The sequence below is a fragment of the Rhinatrema bivittatum genome, chromosome 4 (assembly GCF_901001135.1).
Source record: "Rhinatrema bivittatum chromosome 4, aRhiBiv1.1, whole genome shotgun sequence".
NCBI classification, from domain to species: Eukaryota; Metazoa; Chordata; class Amphibia; order Gymnophiona; family Rhinatrematidae; genus Rhinatrema; species Rhinatrema bivittatum.
In genome coordinates this window covers 20,850,587-20,870,732 of record NC_042618.1, presented here as the reverse complement: position 1 = coordinate 20,870,732, position 20,146 = coordinate 20,850,587, and the positions used below count along the sequence as shown (strand labels likewise).

Here is a 20,146-nt window from a genome sequence, read left to right as displayed (position 1 = left end):
GCAGCTGGGCAGGTCACCACTTACTCCAGATGAAAGGAGTCGTTGAATGCTCGTTAGGCCTCTGCCTATACTGCGGTGGTAAAGGACACTACCTGTCGTCTTGCACCGAGTGTCCGAGAAACGGTCGTGCCTAGGTTATACCGAGGAGCTACACCTAGGCGCTACCGTATCTGCTCCTCTTTGCACTCTGCCAGTAACCCTCAGTACCCCCGGTGGGGAGGTCCAGATTCGGGCCTTTATTGATTCAGGGGCTGAGGGGAACTTCATTGTGGCAGACCTGGTGAACCAATTGGGTTTGCCCACCGAGCGTAAGAATCCCCCCCTTACGCATTTCCTCGATACGAGGAACTTTGTTACCTGGACACATCTCCTGCTCTACGAAGCCCATAACCCTACAGACGGGGCTATTCCACACTGAGGAGATTTCTCTACTCGTCCTGGAAAGAGCCGTGCATCCCTTAGTGTTGGGGCTGCCCTGGCTTCGCCAACACTCACCCGTCATCAAATGGGATGACTTCCAGTTGGTTAGTTGGGGTCCTGCTTGCTTTGACCGATGCTTGAAGCTTCCTCATCCTCCCAGCACTCTGCATCTCTGCTCCACGCCCCTTTGCCCAAAGCCTATCAAGGTATCAGGACGTCTTTTCCAAAGAGATGGCAGAGATTCTTCCGGAACATAGGCCCTTCGACTGTCCCATTGATCTGTTCCTGGCTCTACGCCGCCTCGCGGCCGGGGTGTATCCCCTCTCTCTCCCAGAGACCAAAGCGATGTCACAATACATCTCTGAGAACTTAGCCAAGGGATTCATTCGTCCGTCCCGCTCCCCGGCAGGAGCGGGATTCTTTTTTGTGGGCAAGAAGGATGGGTCACTACGACCATGCATTGACTACCGTGGTCTCAACGCTATTACTAAGCAGAACCGCTACCCGCTGCCACTCATCCCTGAACTACTGGACCGTCTTCAAGGTGCCCGCATCTTTACCAAGCTGGACCTGAGAGGGGCTTATAACCTCGTACGCATCCAACCGGGAGACGAATGGAAGACGGCGTTCAACACACGTGATGGGCATTACGAATACCTCGTAATGCCCTTTGGACTTTGTAACGCCCCCGCCGTCTTCCAGCACCTCCGAGAGATGCTTCACTCCCATGTGATTGTTTATTTGGACGACGTCCTTATTTTCTCTAAAGATTTGAACTCCCACCGTCAACATGTCTGTCAGGTCCTTCAGGCGCTACGAGAGAATCACCTATACGCCAAGCTGGAGAAGTGTGTGTTTGAGGCAGACTCTCTACCCTTCTTGGGATATATTATATCTGCTACCTGTTTTCGTATGGACCCGGAGAAGGTAGCCGCCATTACTAAATGGCCTCAACCCTCAGGTCTTAAAGCCCTCCAGCGCTTCCTGGGGTTTGCAAACTTTTACAGACATTTTATTCCCAGATATTCTCACCGTGTGGCTCCCCTTACCGCCTTGACCCGGAAAGGGGCTGATGTCAAGCATTGGCCTGAGACGGCCATCAATGCCTTCTCTGATCTCAAGAAAGCCTTCCTCTTAGAAGTCTGTCTCCGCCACCCAGACCCGGCACGGCCATTCATCGTGGAGGTCGATGCCTCCAGCATCGCTGTAGGAGCTGTCCTCAGCCAGCACTCCGACTCTGGGCAACTCGTTCCATGCTCGTATTACTCCCGGAAGTTCTCACCCGCAGAGATCAATTATTCCATAGGGGATAAGGAGCTGCTGGCAATCAAGCTCGCCCTCAAAGAATGGCGGCAGTGGCTCGAGGGCTCCTTACATACAACCACCGTTTACACGGATCATAAAAACCTGGAGTTTCTGACTCAGGCTCAACGACTGAACCCCCGTCAGGCATGATGGGCCCTGTTCTTCAGTCGATTTGATTTCATCGTGCAATATCGTCCGGCGGCTAAGAACATCCGGGCCGACGCCCTGTTTCGGGCCACCTGTGCCGAAGAGGAGGTCGACTCTCTGCAGTTCATACTGGATCCCTCCAAGATTCGGCTCTCTGCTCTGACTACCGTCTCGCAGGACCGCACGGCGCTCTCTCGCCGGGACCGGTTGACCGCACTACGATGGGCCCATGATTCCTTGGTTGGAGGACACGCCGGACGTGACAGGACGTTGGAACTGATTAACCGGTACTACTGGTGGCCTACCATTCGGCGTGATGTCGCCTCCTATGTGGCTTCTTGCCCCACCTGCGCCCGCCAGAAGCCCAGCCCTGGTTCTCCTTTTGGCTTGTTACACCCGCTTCCGGTCCCGACCGAGCCGTGGACCCATATTGCCACGGACTTTATCGTGGACCTGCCTCCCTCTCAAGGACACACGGTAGTATGGGTCACGGTTGACCGTTTTTCCAAGATGGTCCACATGGTTCCGCTACCCAAGCTTCCCACTGCACCAGAGTTGGCCCTCCTGTTCACCCAACATGTGTTCAGGCTCCATGGCCTTCCACAGGACATAGTTTCCGACAGAGGCTCGCAATTTGTGGCTCGCTACTGGAGAGCTCTCTGCAAGTGTTTCCAAGTGAAGCTTAGCTTTTCTATGGCATTCCATCCACAAAGCAACGGACAGACTGAAAGAATGAACCGGACTCTTAAGGCTTATCTACGGGCCTTCATTAATGAAAGACAGGATAACTGGGCCGAGCTTCTCCCCTGGGCTGAATTTGCCTATAACAACCAAGTTCATGCTGCCACGGGCAAATCTCCATTCCATCTCGTGTATGGAAAACCCCTACGACCACCACTTCTGCTAGAGGCTCCCAGTGCCTCTCCTGCTGCTAAAGTTACAGCCCAGCAACTCCAGACCTTGTGGCATGCAACCCGAAGACAGATCCTACAGGCCAATGCCAGGGCCAAATGGACGGCTGATCGCCATCGTCGACCCGCACCGGTATTCCAGCCAGGAGACAAAGTCTGGCTCAGCACCCGAAACTCGCACCTTCGTCTACCTTCACGACGATTCGCACCGAAGTTCTGCGGTCCCTTCCGAGTGGCTGAGAGAATTGGGCTGGTATCTTACCGACTTCGGTTACCCTCTTCGTTTAAGGTACACACGTCTTCCATGCCTCCTTACTCAAACCAGTGTTTCTTTCCCGGTATCACCCGGCACCTCCGGATCCTGTTACCACCACCGTTGATGAGGACCCAACGTACCAGGTACGGGACGTCCTGGACATTCAATTTCATAATCGCCGATGGGAGTACTTGCTAGCATGGGAAGGATGTGGTGACGAGGATAACACCTGGGAGCCCAGCCGGAATATCCTGGATAAGGATCTCCTGCGTCAGTTTCACCAAGAGCATCCTGACAAACCCGGTCTTCTCAAGAGGGGCCGTAAAGGGGGGGGTACTGTTGCGGTCTCTACCACTTCCTCCTTGCTAGCAGTGTTCAGGGCTCACCTCCGAGGCTGGGAACGCCGCCTCTGCGGCTCTGCTGAGCATTCAGGGCGTCCGCCATTGCTGGGGCCGTCTCGCTGGCCGGCCCCTCGCGCACGCAGGGACGCGCGTTATGGACGTACGCTCACCGGAAGCCTGACCCCGCCTGAGCTGACCACGCCACGCCCCAAGCCCGATATAACCGGCGTCCCTCAGTCCTCTCATTGCCTTGCAACGAGGGTCGCTACAGTGTGTAGTTCTTAGTTGCACTTCCGTTGTTCTGCTTCAGCTACCGACCTCTGCTTGTTCCTGACTCTGCTTCTGCCTGCCGCCAGCCACCGACCTCTGCTCGTTCCTGACTCTGCTTCTGCCTGCCACCAGCCACCGACCTCTGCTCGTTCCTGACTCTGCTTCTGCCTGCCGCCAGCCACCGACCTCAACTCGTTCCTGACTCTGCTTCTGCCTGCCGCCAGCCACCGACCTCTGCTCGTTCCTGACTCTGCTTCTGCCTGCCGCCAGCCACTGACCTCTGCTCGTTCCTGACTCGACCGCTGCCTGCCGCCTGCCTCAGCCCACGGCTTCTCTGCCGCAGCTGCTACACTCCCGTCCTCCGGACAGTGCCTCCTGCAGATCTGGGCTGGAACTACTGCCAGACTGTCTTGGGTTCCGAGACCTTCTACTTCCTGCCAGGCTCTGGCCTACTCGCTGCTGGCTCCCATCTTGCACCCTGCAATTTCCAGTCAAGACATTACTGATTCTGATCCTGCTTCCGCTTGCTCTGTGCTCCCTGGCCTATTGGCTCTTGCTACTGGACTCTGTGCTTACTCCTTGCCCGGGCTTTCCTAGAGAGACTACACTGTGCAGAAGTCCCAAGGGACTAGGACCCTACGGGCTCCTCCTGGGGGGTCCTGGTTCCCGGGTGAAGAGCTTAGCTGCACTCCCAAGGTTCTGGGACCCTACGGGCTCCTCCTGGGGGGTTCCCAGTTCCCGTGTGAAGACCCCTACGTGTCTCTCCTAAGTCCCAAGGCTCCACTTTTCCTCTGCTGCTGTTACTATTTCCGAGCTGGATTTTTTTTTTCTCTGCTCTATTTCTATAAAGCCGATCATTTGTGCTGTCTTCTGACTCATTTTATAAGAAAATTCTCAGGTTTGGGAAGGATTTACAGAGCCCTTTAGTTTGCAGTCACAATGGCTGCCCAACCTGAACTATCTTTTAGGTGAACGGGGCTCACACTCAGTACTGGGACTGAGTCTTGGACTCACTCTCAAACAATTCTAAAGCAGGTCCTCCATTGCAGGGAGGGGGGAGAGGAGCACAAATTTCCGAGGCCCTGGGCATTGGGTATAATCTGGTCTTCTAAACGGCAGCAAAGAAGCAGGACATTGCGATGGTTTTCCACCATAAATCTTTCAGGAAGTAGCAGTTCAGCAGGAATAAAATGGCACTTACAGCCAGTCTCTCAGGTCAGCTCCATAATACAACGGAAAGCAGTAAATCTGTGACCCTGTGGCTCCTTAACCTCTCTCTCATGGCCCCTTCTTCCTCCTGGGATGGAAAGGGAAGATGCCCTGGGCAAACTGGAAAGGGTCCTCCAGTCTTCATTTTCCCCTGAAATGCCCGATATCCTTGGCTTGCTCTTCACCACTCCAACGTTCTCCTCGCTCGTGTACCTTGTGGGCATCTGTTCTGCATGGCTGTTTGCTCTAGGGGAGCACCAGTATGGTGGCTTTTCTCCTCCTCCCGGCGATGGTGTCAGGTGGATATCCACTCCTTTAACCGACTGCTGGACTGGCAAAGGAATCTCTCAGACTGAGAGCCACCTGGATGACGATGACAACAACAACAACAAAACCATCACGCCTCAAGTCTCCACTCCCCTCTCCAGGGTCGAAAGAGTGAATGAAACCTCTTCCCAACAAAAAAATCGCACACAGAGCAAACTTCTGAAAAGCAAAAGAAAGAGACGTCGGGACCCACTGAAAGTGAGTTGGAAATTGCTTCTCCTCAGGCAAGGCTTTGGGCCTGTACTGCACAAACTTAAGGGAATTGAAAGGAAAAGCTCCTATCCCTTCAACTCCAAACTAAAAAAAAAAAAATCCACACAGGCACTAGGGGTCATTCATGGATGTGAACTCCAGAAGGAGGCGCTCTCTGTCTCAGGGCAGGCTGTGCAAGGGACTTGGGAAGCTCACTAGTCATGGTAGTTATTTGGATCATACAGCACTGATAGAATCAGACTAGCAGCTGGGCACAGGGGTCAAGGCAAAAAAGCAAACAGAATGTTGGGAATTATTAGAAAGGGAATGGTGAATAAAATGGAAAATGTCATAATGCCTCTGTATCGCTCCATGGTGAGACCGCACCTTGAATACTGTGTACAATTCTGGTCGCCGCATCTCAAAAAAGATATAATTGCAATGGAGAAGGTACAGAGAAGGGCGACCAAAATGATAAGGGAATGGAACAGCTCCCCTATGAGGAAAGACTAAAGAGGTTAGGACTTTTCAGCTTGGAGAAGAGACGACTGAGGGGAGATATGATAGAGGTGTTTAAAATCATGAGAGGTCTAGAATGGGTAGATGTGAATCGGTTATTTACTCTTTCAGATAGTAGAAAGACTAGGGGGCACTCCATGAAGTTAGCATGGGGCACATTTAAAACTAATTGGAGAAAGTTCTTTTTTACTCAACGCACACTTAAACTCTGGAATTTGTTGCCAGAGGATGTGGTTAGTGCAGTTAGTATAGCTGTGTTTAAAAAAGGATTGGATAAGTTCTTGGAGGAGAAGTCCATTACCTGCTATTAAGTTCACTTAGAGAATAGCCACTGCCATTAGCAATGGTTACATGGAATAGACTTAGTTTTGGGTACTTGCCAGGTTCTTATGGCCTGGATTGGCCACTGTTGGGAACAGGATGCTGGGCTTGATGGACCCTTGGTCTGACCCAGTATGGCATTTTCTTATGTTCTTATGTTCTTAATTAACTAGAAGTTCTGGCAGATACGCAGCTGCACACATAGCCAGGTCTGTCTGGCAGGCTATGCAGGGGGCCAGATGTTTGGCCGACAGCCGCACTAAGTATTCTGACTATTTAGATTATTACAGGCCTTGTGCATAGGCATGGGAAAGATGGTGCTGGAAGGATCTTGTATTCAATTCTGCACAAAACATGGAGCACAGAGGCGGAAAGGCAGAAAAGAGACTGTCCTGGAGAAAATCAAGATCTTCAGCTGGTCACACTCTGTGGCTGGCAGCTGGGATGTATCCTTAGCATGTGGACAGGATAATTGGGCAGAACTAGATTAATTGGTCTTCTCTGCTGTCATTGGCTATGTTACCATGTTAGTTCTAGAGCTAACGGTGGAGCAAGAGAGATTTAAGAGGTTTATTTAATAAAGTACTTCCCAGGGCTTCTGCAGGTCTCCATCAATAAGGTAACTTGTAGAATCAATTAAAATAATTCTCATTTACGATTGAGCTGATGAAGGGAAGCGAATTGTGAATGGGCTGAATTAATCCAATCGGTCGAGTTTTCAGGATATCCACAATGAATGTGCACAAGATAAAGCTACAGTGCACACACTGGAGATACGTTATATGCAAACTTGTCACCCGCAGATTCTTTGCGGCAATCCTGAAACCCCTGATTGACCATGAATTAGAAATACGTTCTAGGCATACAGATTGTCTTCTGCTTCAAGCTAATCTTGGAACGAAATGCTCCTTTTTATTGATCCTCCTCCTGCCCTCCTTTGTAAAACAATGAAATGTATTGCAGACATCTAAAAACGAATTACCCTGGGTATCCTGAATGCTCATGCCGATTACCCCTCTAGAGCCATAGATATAATTTTCTTCCTTTAAAACTTTTGACTTAGGCGAGGTCCAATGGCTATATTTTCCTACTCATGAAGCCGGTCATATCCTGGATCTTATTTTTTCTTCTGGTAGTGAGATGTTAATTCATATCTCTATTACTTGTGCACTGTTCCCTGGACTGATCACTATTTAATCTCTTTTAGACTCTTGCATGAGGCACTTAGGCCTCTTTCTACCAAGAAGATTGTTTATTCTAGGAATACGACGAGTGAGATAATCAAATTTGCAGATGACACAAAATTGTGCAGAGTAGTTAAATCACAAGCAGATTGTGATAAATTGCAGGAAGACCTTGTGAGACTGGAAAATTGGGCATCCAAATGGCAGATGAAATTTAATGTGGATAAGTGCAAGGTGATGCATATAGGGAAAAATAACCCATGCTATAATTACACAATGTTGGGTTCCATATTAGGTGCTACAACCCAAGAAAGAGCTCTAGGTGTCATAGTAGATAACACATTGAAATCGTCGGTGCAGTGTGCTGCGGCAGTCAAAAAAGCAAACAGAATGTTGGGAATTATTAGAAAAGGAATGATGAATAAAACGGAAAATGTCATAATGCCTCTGTATCGCTCCATGGTGAGATCGCACCTTGAATACTGTGTACAATTCTGGTCGCCGCATCTCAAAAAAGATATAATTGCGATGGAGAAGGTACAGAGAAGGGCTACCAAGGTTAGGACTTTTCAGCTTGGAGAAGAGACGACTGAGGGGGGATATGATAGAGGTGTTTAAAATCATGAGAGGTCTAGAACGGTAGATGTGAATCGGTTATTTACTCTTTCGGATAGTAGAAGGACTAGGGGACACTCCATGAAGTTAGCATGGGGCACATTTAAAACTAATCGGAGAAAGTTCTTTTTTACTCAACGCACAATTAAACTCTGGAATTTGTTGCCAGAGAATGTGGTTCGTGCAGTTAGTATAGCTGTGTTTAAAAAAGGATTGGATAAGTTCCTTGGAGGAGAAGTCCATTACCTGCTATTAAGTTTCACTTAGAGAATAGCCACTGCCATTAGCAATGGTTACATGGAATAGACTTAGTTTTTGGGTACTTGCCCAGGTTCTTATGGCCTGGATTGGCCACTGTTGGAAACAGGAATGCTGGGCTTGATGGACCCTTGGTCTGACCCAGTATGGCATTTTCTTATGTTCTTCTTATGTTCTTAATCTAAAAGAGGTTGATCGAGATTAACTTGCAACCTTGAGCTTGCTCCTGATAATCTTGAATTTTTATCTCCAAGGCTTCAGGTCGATTTTTTGGAATAATCCATTAAGTAAAGGGATGGACACGGTGGCAACCTCTTTCCCAGCACTTAATTCATATTCACCCAATTCAGCCTTGGTACCAAGCTGGCCTGAGAACCTTGAAAAGGCAAGTTGACCATTTTGAAAGGAGCTGGCATAAATTCAAATACACCGACAATAGAAATAAATGAATGGCAGCAAATAAGCATTACAAACCAGAACTTCTGTCTGCTAAGAAAAGATTAAATTGGCAATCATCTCAAAGTTATTCAGAATTATTGCTCAGCTTTCAAATAGACCTCCTCCATTGCCTTGCTTCTTCTCAGACCAGATTAGTTCTATTTGTAAGGACTTCACTGCCAGTTCTGTGTCGGACTACACCTCCTCACAAGGTCTTTCAGATTTCTTTTCTTTTGGCAGTAAATCCACTTCTTTCAATCTTATCTCTGAAGCTGGTGCTGAATTATTGCAGAAATCACTTCATATCACTACATCCTGGCTAGACCCCATGCCTTCTAGGTTTTTAAAAAATTCTTCTCTTGGCTTGGTTAGGCCCCTGTCGACCTCTATAAGCTCCTCTCTGTCATCTGACTTTTTCCCTAAGCAATTAAAATCAGCTAGAGTTTGCCCACTCTCAAAGAAAGAATCTTTGGACTCTATAGTCCTGGCTAATTACAAGCCTGTTGCAAACCTTGTCATTCTGTCCAAGGTTATAGAAAAAGTGGTAGCAGACCAGTTAAGCGACTATGTCAATAGAACTAACATATTGCACCCATCTCGGTTGGGTTTCCATAAGGGCCATAGCAGTGAATCCGCCCTGCTTGCCCTTATCAATGACATTAGGCTCAGGCGGATTGGGGGGGGGGTGGGGGGGTAAGGAGGCACTCCTTGTCTTTTTAGACATGAGCGCACACTTTGATACTATTAATCACAGTCTACTCCTTGACCATCTCAAAGAGATCGAAATTATTGACAGAGCTCTCACTTCCTTCAGTTCTTATTTAGCAGATCGCTGTTTCCAAGTTGAATGGTCACATCAGATCTCTGGATCTTTTCTTCTTTCCTCTAGTATATACCAGGGCTCTATTTTGGCTCCCCCTTTTTTTTGATATTTTTTTGTCTCCATTAGCTATCATTATCCAGAACTGTGGGTTCTGGATTATGCTGGATTATCAATTTATATTGCTGATATGTTGTGATGCGGCCCGTGGCTGGAGCCACAAGCCGCCTCTTACCTCCGTCACCATCCCGCTGCCCGGCTAGGCTGCAACCTGACTTTCTCATGGCCTGGAGGCCACTATCTTCGCCGCTCCCGCGGCCAGCCTGGAGCCACCGATGCCACGGAGACCGCGGACCTCCATGGCCCAGCCGCCATCTTGCCAGGAGCCATGCTGGGTCTCTCCAATGCAGTCTGGAGGCCGCTGAAACTGGGACCTGTTCGGCTGTGCCGCCCCGGACCTCTCCTACTTGGCTGATGCCGCCACCAACATCGGGGCCTGCCCTGAGGCCCAGCTCCTCCACTCCGTCTCCTCTCTGCACAGCGGCAGCATGGCTGCTGTCTAGGGTCCTGCCCCTTTCCTCCTAAGGGGCGGGCCCGCGACTCTTCTCTTCATTTAAAGGGCCAGCCAGATGTGGCCCATCTGAACTCCTCCCAGGGAGTTGCCTGTCTTCTGCCCTATAAAAGGGCTCTGCTCTCAGTCAGTCCTTGCTTCGGCAAGGAGCTAGTCCTCCTGGGCTAGTCCTCCCAAGGACTTCTTGTTTCCAGCTCCTTCTTGGCATCTTGACTTTCTTCCATAGATCTTCATTTATCTTCCTGGTCTCTGTCCTGATGTTCCTTGATGTCCTGATGTTCCTTGATGTCCATTGTCCCAAGTTCCGTCATGTTCCCAGTCCTAATGCTCCAGGTCTCTGTACCTCCGGAGACTCCCTGCTTTTAATCCGAGTTTCCAAGCTCCAAGGTTTTATCTTGTCTTCCCAAGTCCCGACTCCAAATGATCTGCGCTATGAGACTTTCTGAGCCTGTCCTGATCTCCTCATGGTCCACGACCAGCCATCCAGCTGTATAGGGCACAAAGGGGACAATGTGGTCCGTGACCAGCCCCACATGCTATGTAGGGCTCCTGAGGGTCTTGCTCATACCTCTTGTTTCCTGTCTTCATCTCAAGCTCCAAATCAGAGTCATCGTTCCAAGCTCCAGTGCCTCCTCTGCTGCACCCTGTGGCAGGTCCAAAAGGGCTAGGAGTAGTCAGAGGACCACTCAGAAACCACCATTGCATTGGTGGTCTCATGGGCATGCAGGTCAGCAGAGGATTTGAGGGTCCTGACTCCCAGACTTGGACTGTCTTCACCACAAGGGCACACATTCTCTTTGTTCCACGCTGGAGACTTCTTGGTTGCACTCCATCCCATCGTCAGCTCAACAGGATTGCCAAGCCTTGAGCGTTCTGAGCTCGAGGCTTACGCAAGCTCCAACATGATATTCAGATCACGACCTTCTTTAACTCTAAAATGAATTTCTCATTTTTGGATTTGAACAATGGCTTGGATCATGTGACTTGTTGGTTCTCTGCTCACAAACTCAGAGTTAACCCATCTAAATCAGAAGCTTTCGGGGTTGACTATAAATCGGATATTCCTTGATATCAGATATTCCAATCCTTCTTAGGGATATTGTTTCCACAGAAGACATACTTATTGACTCCAAACTTTCCGTGACTCATTGTATCTCCCACGTGGTTTAAAAATCCTTTTTCTTTCTTTGGTACATTCACCGCTTACGTCCGCTTCTAGATTGTAATGGTAATGCATTCCTTAATCATTTCAACAATTGACTGCTATAATTCTTTTTCTCGAGTTACCTACCTCACAAATTACTTCAGAATACTGCAGCTAAAGTTATTTTTGACCTATATCAATATGACCACACAACCTCCATTCTCCTTGGTACCAGAAATGTGCCATCTTAGACTTAAAATTTTATGTCTGACTTTTTGTGTCCTTCGTTTTGGGGTTCCATTGTATCTTTCTAAATTGTTACCTCCCTACGCTCCAACTCGGACCTTACATTCTTCTCAAAAAGGATTTTTGCAACCACCTTCTCCACCAGTGATTAGACTCAAGGTGACTCGGTAGTCTTCCTTCAGTTATTAAATGCCGGCCCTTTGGAGTGCTCTCCCCTTGGATATCTGTGCAGAGCTACACTTCCTAAAATTTAGAAAGACTGTAAAATCTTGGCTCTTGTTTTTTTCAGCCATATCATTATTAAATCTGTGTCAGTTAACAGTGCTGGTTTATAATCTGTACATTGTCTCTAATTGCTCTGGTTTTCTATTGGTCGGTGTGTTGGGTTTTTTTTTTTGTATATTTTGGATAAATTTCCTTTTATTATGCTAGTTTTCAGGTGGTGTGTTTTAAATAAATAAATAGGTCAAGATGAGGGTGCTATTCACCTCGATCCTGCAAAATTCAGCAAGATGGGGGGAGAGGGCAAAGCTGAATGTAAGAAAGCTCCATGGGATAATTGGTTGTGGGATGGGGGGTGATATGGCAGTGGTGTCACAGCAAGAGCTGAAAACCAAGTTATACCACAGTGAATTTTACAAGAGAACATATTTTAGAGGGATATCCACCCCGTCCTTTACAATTTGAAAGTTTCCCAGAAAAATAACTTTAATTCTGAACTTGGCGAGCTCTTTGTAAATATGCAGCACTGGAGCAGAAGTATTGCTGGGCTACGTAATGGTAAAGGTATGCCAACACCGGCGTACACAGAACAGGCTCGCGGCCTGATGGACGGGTGCTCCCTGGGAAAATTCACATGCATTTATTCCCATGAATTCCACACTGGGTTGGCCCTGTATTCACTGAGGGGGTGGGGAGGTTGATGGTGGCTGGGCGACAGCAGACAGTCGACTATAAATAGCATAAATCGTTTTCTTCCTGGTGCAGGGAGAGCAGGACTCCGGCGCAGGCACAGCCAACCCTCCAGGACCTGAGGGTGATCTGTGAGCAGGGCGTACGTGTCAGACTTAAATGGCAGAGCAGAGGGGGTAACAGAGGAAGGACGCCCACCGCCGGTTCTGCAGGCAAAATTAAAAGAAGCAATGCAAGGGAAAGAGCCTCTGCCTCTGGGTCATCGGTTTTTTTTGTGGCACGCAAGGAACTTTCTGTGTTCTTGAAAAGTTTGAAGGGTTAATGCGTCTTGTGCCTGCTTACAAAGGGAACGGCTGGCAACAGACAATGTTAACCAGAGCCTCGGTGCTTCAAAATGGCTTCTAAGGGTCGTATTGTCCTGAAAAATAATAGAGAAAAAATTGCCAGTTTAGAGGTGAGGGCCCATAAGCGTGGATATTTCTATCTTCTTTACACATAGAAAAGTGCCGGGGCCCAGCGGTCGTGCAACGGCGCCTCCATAGCCAGAGGGGGGGGGAGCGCACCTCTGAAGCCGGGCCCACCCCCACCCGTGAGAGAACTGCTAATGGAAACTTCTGTGGCCGGAGAGGGAGAGAGTCCCCTCACCCCAGCCAGCAGGGCAGCAGCGGCGTCCTCCTTCCAAGCCGCAACGTCCATGCCCCGTGGCAAGTGCACAGCTCACACACTGTGGCCCCCATGCCCGGCACGAATTGAACAGATGGGAGCTCAGAGCAAAAAAAAAACCAAACCCAAAAATTTTAGCTAATTGTCCTAAGTCGGACATTGTTCTGCATTTCTCCATCCTCCTTAAAATCCTCCAGTTTACTTGTGGGCTCGGTGCACTCTGGATTTTTCGCATGGATATAAAACGGGGAAAAGAAAACCCCTTAGCAGGCCGGGCCCTTGTGTGCCTTGAATAAGGCTTCCATGCCTGCGCCCCCCACGCAGGTTCGTCGCTGGTCTTCCATGCTTTTCAGCCCCTGGCGTAAAGGAAGGTGGTCCGGAAGCCAGAGCACGACGAAGCAATTTTACGAAGCATAAACAGATTTTGTAAACTGCCACCACCTGCTGCTTGTGAGCCTGCCGCCGTCAGGCCTAAGGCGGCTGTCTGGTGCTGAAGGCCTCAGGGGGCCTGGGCATCAGCAGGGAACAGCAAAGCTGGGAAATTCTGGAGGATTTTCCGAGTCCAGTAGACGAGGGGAGAGAGAGAGGATGCAGGGTTTGCCCCCTTGGCTTTTAGCAAGCGGTGAGACGGCCGTTTCGAACTCATGGGCAAGCAAAAGCCACGACCCTCTCCTCCCTACGCACTGGCCCTTAATGGCCTGCAGGGCATTGGCAGGAGTGCAGCTCTGCAGCTTTGGGGGAACAGCGTTAGCTTTATCCGGCGGTGAGGACAGAGTCTGGCCGGGGACGCTTCTAGACTTGGGGTAACCGTGCCAAGTTAAGCAACTTGCTCAGAAGAAGTGAAAGTACTTTCTCATGCAGTGATAAGCAGAATGAGGAAACCTTTCCTGGGAAGGCAGAGCTATGTCTGCATATACATTACATGCACTAAACGGTAGGCATTTTGCCGAATACTGAAAGGTACTATTTCCTACCCCCCTTTTCAGCAATGTAAAAGTTCCTGCAGCAGAAGATCCCAGTGCAGGATGTTCTTTGCAGAACAGCAAATTCTGGAGCTCTAGCTCTGCGTTCAGCCAACACAGCTTTGCCACATGTTTGCAAGGAACACCGTCTGCTCTAATTAACTTATATAAATGGACTAACAGGGCAACTAGACTAGAATTATAATGCAATTAAGAGAAGCCAAGAAAAGAGATTCCAGTTATGCAACAGATGTATGACTTTTAAAATTATTTGTGGCAAAAGTTCCTTCTTCTAAACTTCCCGTAAATGTTGCCATCATTTCTTTTCGTTTTTTTGGATACTGGGGGCAATAGTTACTTTCTTGGGAGGCCGATTTATCCCGTGAAGTCCCAGTGTTTCTCAGAGATGTTTCTTCTCTTCCTCTAGTCGATTGCATTAGATAGGACAGGAGGGGGTGGGCATATGATGATGCACCATTCTGACCCTGGCATAAAGTCGGACGCTCGCCTTCGGGACGGCAGCCAGCAACATTGTCTGGAATCTTTCCAAAACCACCTCACCACATTCATCTGTTTGATGCTTCAACATTGTAGAGCTCAAGTGGCTGTCATTGAATGACCTCATCTCTTCATCCTGTTTGTACTAGAGCTTACACTAAAAACAATGCCTAGTCATAAAGGGAGACGTCCCTGAAACTTAACGTTTACACGTGTATCTGCCTAATTATCCACAGTAATGGTTAACGAGCCAAGTGCATGCTATCTTATGGTCAGAAGAAAATAGGCTTTCCTTTTGCGGAAGAATGATGTCCTCCATCATTCCACTGTAAAACAGATACAGGCCAGCAAGGCCCTCTGCCCACATCCTTTGGGGCCAGGTGGGCTTGGATGTGTCATGGAGGTGGTGGTGTGTACAGGCCCAAGGAGAGAGGGAAGACAGCTGCTGCTACAACGGCAGCCCCTGTAGTGACCAAGGCAGTTTTGGGAAACAAACTTTGTTCATTTTAACTCAAGCCTCTTGCCTGTCTGTGCATCTTGACTAGATTGTAAGCTCCCTGGAGCAGGAACTCTTGCTTTTATGTGTGTGTACAGTGCTGTGTACATCTAAGAACACTATAGAAGTCACTGATAGTGGTGGTAAATCATTATTAAATCCATGACTTAATTCTTGTTTCGTGCTGACCCTCTGCTTTAGCTCTGGTGTTTTTCCCACTGAAAATTCTGGGATGTTTTTATTGGTTAAAAGTGCACCTGAGCAAACAGTTGGATACATCTTCCCCCTAAAATGTTGCAGTATAATATCCACAAGGAGTGAGAAGCGGTCATGTAGCACATCTGTCTGCTTTGGCAAGCATCGCTCGGCACAGAGTACAAAGAGCCAGATGTTCCTTGTATCAGATCTGTGCATGCCCATGGAAGCCAGAAGCACCGGACACAGTCAGCAAAGACCGTGCAGGTCAAACCTCTGACTGCACATGAACCCATCTAAAGCGGGCTTTGTAATCCTAATGCGTGCGAAAGTCTTTTATGTGGCCGGATGCAAAGAATAGTGTCAAGGTTACTAGCTGGCGATATGCTACCAAAATCATTACTTGGAACAATATCTTAAAAACGCTAATAGAATGATATTATTCTTGAAATGTTCCATCCCGTTTGGTTTTTAGTTTGTTCCTCGAACTCCTCCTCCTCCCCCCACCTCCCGCCTTTTGCATTAATTGGTAGTCTGTCATTTAATTGTGTACACTGGTCTGTGGGCAAACACTCATTTGTATAACTGCTGTGCTGTATTCTTATTTTACAGACGTTGACGAATGTTCAAGCGACTCTCACCAGTGCAATCCTACACAGATTTGCATTAATACAGAAGGAGGCTACACCTGTTCCTGCACAGAGGGCTACTGGCTATTAGAGGGCCAGTGTTTAGGTAAGCTGTCTGCCTAGCTGGGGATGGTCTATGGGCTACCGAATGGCTCCATTTTTTTTTTTTTCAGGATAGTATGATCCAGTTCTGGTTTCACCTCCGCCATATGCGTGGACTTGTTGTCCTGGTTTTCCTCAGGGGGAAATCAAAATTGGTCCACACATGCACTGGGATAAAAACCCAGGATTGGATCAGTCTCTCTCTCCTGAACCAGTGAAGTTAGTGGGCAACCTTGTGCCGCTGCATAATGCTGCACTGCAAAATCTTCACGTTCAGATGCCCCTACGACCTTTCTGCAGGTAAACATGAGCACTGTCGTCAGAGGGTTGCATGCCTACAAGCTGCTCTCATCCATTGCTTTAGCGCACTCGCATCATGTGGCACGAAACAGTGCACATGGGTTCCAAAATCAGTATAGAGTAGTGTTCCCTGCTCAGTGTTTCTCTGGCCTTTCCTTATTGTGGTTTTTTTTTTTTATTTATTGGATTTTAAATTATTCAAAACGATGCACCTTGTATGCAGAAAATAGATAAGAGAATTTAATCATAATCCCAAAGAAAATATCCGTAGTTTCCTAATTCTTAACAGTAAAACGGTAACTTTCAAACCAGCGCGCAGGCACACGTGCTGGTGTTCGTCACCCTGCTCCCAGGGACGCGGCTGTTTTATAACTTGCGTGCGTATATGCGCGCATGTTATAAAATACCCTGGCCACATGCACATGCGCGCCAGATTTTAAGTGGGCGCACACAAATGCCACTTCTACCATATATATCAAGGGATTTTAAAAGGGGTGCGCGCCAACACCATTTCCAGTTTTACCAGTTTGTTCCCAGATCCCCCATTTAAGAGAGAGGTCCTCCAACTCCCCCTTCTTTAATAGCCTTCACTCCCCCAGTTATCCACAACCCTTAAAACCCCGACGATCTGCCAATTTTTCTTTATTTGATAACTTACACGGCATCCATAACATAAGAACATGCCATACTGGGTCAGACCAAGGGTCCATCAAGCCCAGCATCCTGTTTCCAACAGTGGCCAATCCAGGTTACAAGAACCTGGCAATTACCCAAAACATTAAGTAGATCCCATGCTAATGATGCCAGTAATAGCAGTGGCTATTCTCTAAGACAACTGATTAATAGCAGTGATGTACTTCGCCTCCAAGAACTTATCCAATCCTTTTTTAAACACAGCTATACTAACTGCACTAACCACATCCTCTGGCAACAAATTCCAGAGTTTAATTGTGCGTTGAGTGAAAAAGAACTTTCTCCAATTAGTTTTAAATGTGCCACATGCTAACTTCATGGAGTGCCCCCTAGTCTTTCTATTATCCAAAAGAGTAAATAACCGATTCACATCTACCCGTTCTAGACCCCTCATGATCTTAAACACCTTTATCATATCCCCCCTCAGCCATCTCTTCTCCAAGCTGAAAAGTCCTAACCTCTTTAGTCTTTCCTCATAGGGGAGCTGTTCCATTCCCCTTATCATTTTGGTCGCCCTTCTCTGTACCTTCTCCATCGCAATTATATCTTTTTTGAGATGCGGCGACCAGAATTGTACACAGTATTCAAGGTGGGGCCTCACCATGGAGCGATACAGAGGCATTATGACATTTTCCGTTTTATTCATCAGAAGTAAAGTTACGTGGCAGGGGGCATTGGTGTGTGCGGAAGTATTTACTTGCACATCTCAGCTTCGAGCCACAAAATGCCCATTCCCCGTCCAGATCACTCCCATGCCCCTTTTCAAAAACGTCTGAGATGTACGCGCTGCAGCATTTATGTGCGTATCTGTGCGGCTTTTAAAATCCGCTCAGCACACACTAGCCCAACATATTCACGCATCCCCTAATTAATGTGCACATCAGGCTTTTAAAATTCACCTTTAAATCAATAAGAAATAATTCCCATCTCTAAAGATAGCACTAATTGTAGAGAGAGACAGAAAAACTAGGAGAAAAAAAGAAGAAAATTATTTTAAGAAAAACAGGCCTAACGTGGAATACACAGTGGATTCCTAAATATAGATCAAACTCTAGGCCTAATGCGTACCAGAAGAAGATATTGGAGCACTTCTAGAATTTAAGAAAGACTTGAGCTTCTCTGGAAGAAAAAAAGACAAAACAGTCATCATGACATCTAATGACGCATTTACAGGGATTTCTCAGATCAAAGGAGCTTTAGATCTAAGAGCTAGAAATTTCTTCCGTCTTGTGTAGAATCAGGAAAAATACGAATCATTTGATCAAGAAATAGAGGATATCTTCCTAAAATATCTTTTCATCACCTCACCTCACTTTGATTTGTTCATAAATAAATGGTACTAGTAACTCTGAGCGCTCAGTAATCTCAGTGCCTGAATTTTCTAGGAAATCTGTCAAGTTCATTAGGATAATTAGGATAATTCGCAGGATGAGATTGCTGAGAATTCCATCTATTCACTACTGGAAGAAAATAAACTCTATTTATAGAAGGAACTTTCTCAGGATCAAATTGTAGGATCTCTAGAAAATATTTCCTCAAAGTATAGTAAAGCATCTCCCCCATCACTTTTGGAAAGTTAAAAAAATCAAAGAGTCAGATGTCTCATATGATTTTCAAGAGATTTGATTCTCCGAGACAGAATACTCTGATCCTTGACCACTGAAAGATTAAAGGCCTATGTGTCTTTAATGGCTGTTTCCATATCCACCATTTTGGTCTTGCTGTCAGCAATCTTGGAATCACAATTTGTTCCCAAAGATTCCACCTTGTTGGATAGGAGGTCGATCTTTGAATTACAAACTCTCAAAGAGTTGCCAAAGCCCATCAACAGGTTTCATATTGAGTCTAGTGTGATTACCACCGGCTTAGCTGATAAAGAGAGAAAGTCTTGACGGGATTCTTGATGGCCCGGTCATGAAACCACAGCAATGTCCAGCCCCAACTCTGTTTCCAGCTCACCTCAACCTCAGCAGGCGAGGAGAAAGCCATAATCTCAAGGAAGCTGTCTCCCCCAGAGTCTTTGAGCAACAGAGATGGTAATGGCTGCTGAGCTGCCGAACTTCCACAGACCTCCTCTGACTCGGAGGCCAGCAGCATGTCATTGCTCTGCACCTCAGCTCTCTGTATAGCGGTATTTCTCTCAGCTGACAGGAGCCTGCAGTCGGGGGACTGAATGTGACATCTCCAAGTGAAACCACAACGGAGCCAGCAGTCTTAGCTTCCACTGACAAACAGGGCATAAATGATGGCATGAACTGCTGCCCCAGTAAAAGGGGGTATCAGGGGAAAACACCCACACATTTCCTTTACATATGGATGGCATGATAAAGAAAAATTAAAAATGTAGGAAGAAAAGGCAGGGAGCAGTTAATATGTCCTGACTCATGCTGCCATCTTGTCTCTCAGGTGATGTCCTTTGTGGGGTTTTTCTTAATGTTATGCAAAATCGGTCATATTTCTTCTGAAAAACTATGTTCATGCTATTCATTGAATTGTACAACTGAGATTGGGTTAATATCAGAGGAAATGTCTCTTGCAGTCACATTTTACTCTGTAATGTTTTTTTAATCTGTTGCTTTCTTCACACAGATAATGGCAAATTATAACCATTAAATATCAGTTATTGCATAGCAGTAAATCTCAGTAATCATATTAGATACAAAATGTTTTGTGTGTGTGATTCATTTGGATCTGTAGCTTTGATGCCATATGCCTGTGGAGCTACTTGGGTTTCTTTCCCTGTTTTTATTGCCTCTCATATCGGCAATCTATCCCGGTCATTGTAGCACCAGCCCTCTGGTTGAGAGGCATAGATTTTATTTATTTATTTATTTAACAGTTTTTTATACCGACCTTCATAGTAGATAACCATATCGGATCGGTTTACATTTAACAAGAGTAAAAATGGTTTAGATCACACTTCCTGCTGGAACCTGGTACGGACGAGGTGTCATTTTTGGTTGATGACTGGCATTCTCTTCCATCTGGGGGTCTCTGAACTTGCCCTCTGCAGCATTACCAGCTCCTGCCAGCCTGAGGAAGAGAAGCTGGGTCCAGAAGTTGAACCCAGGCTATTAAGCTGGAAGTTTTTTTTTTTTTTCAAAATTAAACAATAACAAATATAAAGGTGAATTATGTTCTGTACAAGTGGACGACTTTCTGTACCTGACTATATTAATAGAGTAAATCCATGGTATGATGA

The 20,146-nt window shown here is 47.1% G+C and overlaps 1 protein-coding gene across 1 annotated transcript in view; it reads left to right on the top strand.

The window, feature by feature from the left end:
• The window catches only part of FBLN5 (fibulin 5), a 97,050-nt gene that overhangs the window by 29,449 nt on the left and 47,455 nt on the right, over positions 1-20,146 (top strand). The window contains 1 exon segment of the mRNA XM_029597812.1: positions 15,833-15,955. Within this exon segment, the coding sequence (XP_029453672.1) occupies positions 15,833-15,955 (123 nt within the window).